Raw genomic sequence first — 3,586 nt, 5'->3', positions numbered from 1 at the left:
CTGTTACTCTCCCTGAGGTTTCTCCCATTTTTCCCTTTAAACTGTGGGTTTTCTCTGGAAGTTTTTCCTTTTACGATGTGAGGGTCTAAGGACAGAGGGTGTCGTATTGTCATACTGATATTCTGTACAAACTGTGAAGTCCACTGAGACAAATGTAACATTTGTGATATTGGGCTATATAAATAAACATTGATTGATTGATTGATTGATTGATTGGTTGATTGATTGACATAACATATTACAAAAACATCTTAGTTGATAAAAGAATCCCAATAACTTATTTGCATAACAAGAATGAAATAGACCCTTCCCATTTCCCCTGACTGTCCTCACTTTATAAAAGGTCTGTGAAGGGGGGGGGGGCAGCATCCCGACTGAGGAGCAATTTGACGCTTCTGTTTTAAGGGAGGAGCTGCCAACATTTTTTTGTGACAAAATGAAAAACAATGAAACCCTGTTAACTGAGAGCTGTGATATAGGCTGTTTTTTTCCTTGAGCATATTCAATTATCAAGAACAATTTACCCTTATTTGATTGATTTAGCTAACTTATAACTTAGCTTAACTTATGAGGCAATATACCTCCCCTCTATGAGGGGCCCAGCCCTTCGTATGTTATTCTGTATGTGGCCCTCAGTGAAAACAGTTTGCCCCCCCCCATGTGAAAGTGTGAATTGTTGCTTTAATGTTCTTCTATAATCTGTTCAGTACCCACCATCTTGATGGGGGAGGAGCTGAGGTCCAGGTCAGAGACAGGACTGTTTCCTGCCTCCAGGACGTAGACGCCCCTCCTGCTGAGCGCCTGCAGGACGGAGAGGTGTGTGTGCAGCGCGGCCGCCTGCCCCCCCGGCAGGATCAGAGCACACACCCGGCAGGTCAGCTCCCCCGACAGCAGCAGCCGCAGGATGGGGGGCTTGATGTGCTCCTGGTCATACTGGTCCGTGTAGAAGGGGTCCCGCAGGTCTGCAGGGATGTGATCTGCAACAAAACACAAGCATATCATCATCAAACTATCACATTTAATTTATGTTGCCCAATACCACAAAACGTTACAAATGTTGAATGTCAAAAAGTAGTTTAGTGCTACTTTGACATTCTTGTAATTTACTTGATTATTACATAAACTTCAACTCAAAAACATTTTGGACGCAAATCTGACTCATTTATTTTACACGTATTGTTACTTTTCACATATAAAAACACACATATGATAGTGTGATATGATGCAGTACTGTACTACTAATCAACCAAGTATTTTAAGAAGTAACTAAGGTTGGAAAAACTACAATTCTTTTAAATGATAGATTAGATTTATTTGTTGGTGATAAAAACATAATAATAATATTCTATAGAAAATCCAATGACTCCAGTAATTGTACTGGTAATGGGGTATTTTAAGACCATAGTATGTATACTTGTACTTAAGTTAAGCATCTCAGTATTTCTTCCATCTATGCAAATCATACATTTCTCTCAGCGGGCTTTGCAGCAGCCCAAAAACTCTCCAAAGATGGGGGAAATGGAAGAAAACTCAGAGAGAGCAATAGAGGTGGGGTCCCTCTGAAGGACGGGTAGACATGCAATGGTTTTGTGTAAACAACATAATAAAATCACAAAATAGACATTCTAAATAACAATGATAATGTGTGATTATGTGGAATTGAAGGGAATGTTAAAAAGCCAACAGATGCTGCCAGAAAATAATGCATACATAATAAGGCTGCAATATTTGGAAATATTACTAATAGCAATTATTTAGTTGGAATGCTGATACAGCACGATGTTGGTAGCTCCTCCCTTAAAACAGAAGCGTCAAGTGCTATTACTTTTATCATTCATAACTTTCATAATTCCAGAGATACATCCCATAATTCATCACATTTTGAACCATTGAAGTCAATGGAGAAAATCTTCAGACTTGAACAAATCTTCATGCGAATTCAACTGCTAACTGTTCATTCATACTTTCACTCAGAAACCTCATTCCAACTTTAAAATGTTACACATCTTTCTGACATTATTCGTGTAACACAACTTTTAAATCTGATTCTTACTTTTAGAGATATTAAACATTGTTCAGACCTTGGTAAAGAGGCCTTTTTCAGATTTTAACATTAACTAGAGTGCGTGATCACACAGCTAGAGTGTAGGAAATCTTGAAATTTGCCTTCATATTTTTTTTTTAAGCTGCCATAATTCCCAAACCCTACATTCCTGACACATAATTGTTCATGACAAACATAGGAAAACATCTCGTAACTTGAAAAATGACAAATAATTAGGCAAAAATAATTAAACAAATTGCCTTTTGCCAACGACTTTGTTGAAGTGACAAAAACTTTCAACATGTCTCCATTAAAGCCCATTGTAATTTCAGCAGCCGCACACCTTTAGTTAATCTGCCAAAAAGGCCACATTATTGACCCGAAAGTACACGAAAAGCACACTTCAGAAACTGAAGGTCCTTGAGATGCTTCACGCTTTGAAATTTCACCGATATCTGTTACGGTTCTTCAACAAAACATTCTGTCGGTGACAGAGCTTTCAGTGTAGCATCCCCCACCCTCTGGAACTCTCTCCCCCCCCGAAATCCGCCCCAACCCTGGAAACTTTCAAAAAAGCCCTCAAAACGCACCTTTTCACCAAGCATTTCCCCACTATATAGTTAGTTTGATAGGTTTATTTTTCCGTCTACTTGCCCCCCCCTAACCTGTCTGCCTCTTTCCCCTACTCCCCCATACCCGACTTGTAAAGCGACCTTGGGTTTCTTGAAAGGGCGGCTATATAAATATTCAACTGTATTATTAATTATTACTGTAAGGAGGTTTACCTCTCATTCAGAACAATGGAAACCTGTGATCTCTGCACACCTTCGTTAGCTCAAGATATAAACACCTGTGTCATGGAACACGATGATGTCTCACTCCAACTGACATGCTCAGAGCAGCAGACTTCAGAATAATGCTTAATGGTCCTGCCCTCAACAGCTCTACGATCAATATGGGGTGTCATCATATGCCGTTTCCATTGAAGATCAAGAGGGACGATCAAAGAAGAGAAGAAGGGCGATCAAGAGAGAAAGAGGGCGAGCAAGAGAAGATAGAGAGGGCGAGCAGAGAGAGAGAGAGAAGAGAGAGATGAGGCGATCAAGAGAAGAGAGAAGGGTGATCAAGGGAAGAGAAAGAGAAGGCGGAGCAACGAGAAGAGAGAGAGAAGAAGAGAGAGAGAAGAGAGAGAGGGTGAGCAAGAGAAGAGAGAGAGAGAAGAGAAAGAGGGTGATCAAAGAAAAGAGAGAGGGCGATCAGAGAAGAAGAGAGAGAGTAATGTAACCTCCTAATATAATGTATAACTCTTATGAAAATGTTCAAAAAAGTGGCTCCAACTTCATATGTGTGCTAACAGGTCCGCCGTGAGGACATCTACGGGATACAGTTTTTGAGAAATTTTCTACCAATGCGTTGCCATGGCAACACAATGCTCCACCATTGAAACACGGTTTTCTATTTAGTGAAATGCTCCAAACGGCCCAAAACCGCTTGACCAGGTTTGGTAACGATGGCAGCCATCAAACACATCTAAGCTTATTA

The 3,586-nt window shown here is 40.2% G+C and overlaps 1 protein-coding gene across 1 annotated transcript in view; it reads right to left on the bottom strand.

The window, feature by feature from the left end:
- Window positions 1–714: 714 nt before the first annotated feature.
- The window catches only part of LOC104959303 (calmodulin-regulated spectrin-associated protein 1-B-like), a gene marked incomplete at its 3' end in the record, with an annotated part of 10,175 nt that continues 7,303 nt past the window's right edge, over window positions 715–3,586 (bottom strand). The window contains exon 3 of the mRNA XM_010787174.1: window positions 715–977. Within this exon, the coding sequence (XP_010785476.1) occupies window positions 715–977 (263 nt within the window). The remainder of the gene's footprint in view (window positions 978–3,586) is intronic.

This window comes from Notothenia coriiceps, unplaced genomic scaffold, assembly GCF_000735185.1.
Source record: "Notothenia coriiceps isolate Sejong01 unplaced genomic scaffold, NC01 NC01_scaffold00001120, whole genome shotgun sequence".
NCBI classification, from domain to species: domain Eukaryota; kingdom Metazoa; phylum Chordata; class Actinopteri; order Perciformes; family Nototheniidae; genus Notothenia; species Notothenia coriiceps.
This window is presented reverse-complemented; position numbering and strand designations above follow the sequence as displayed.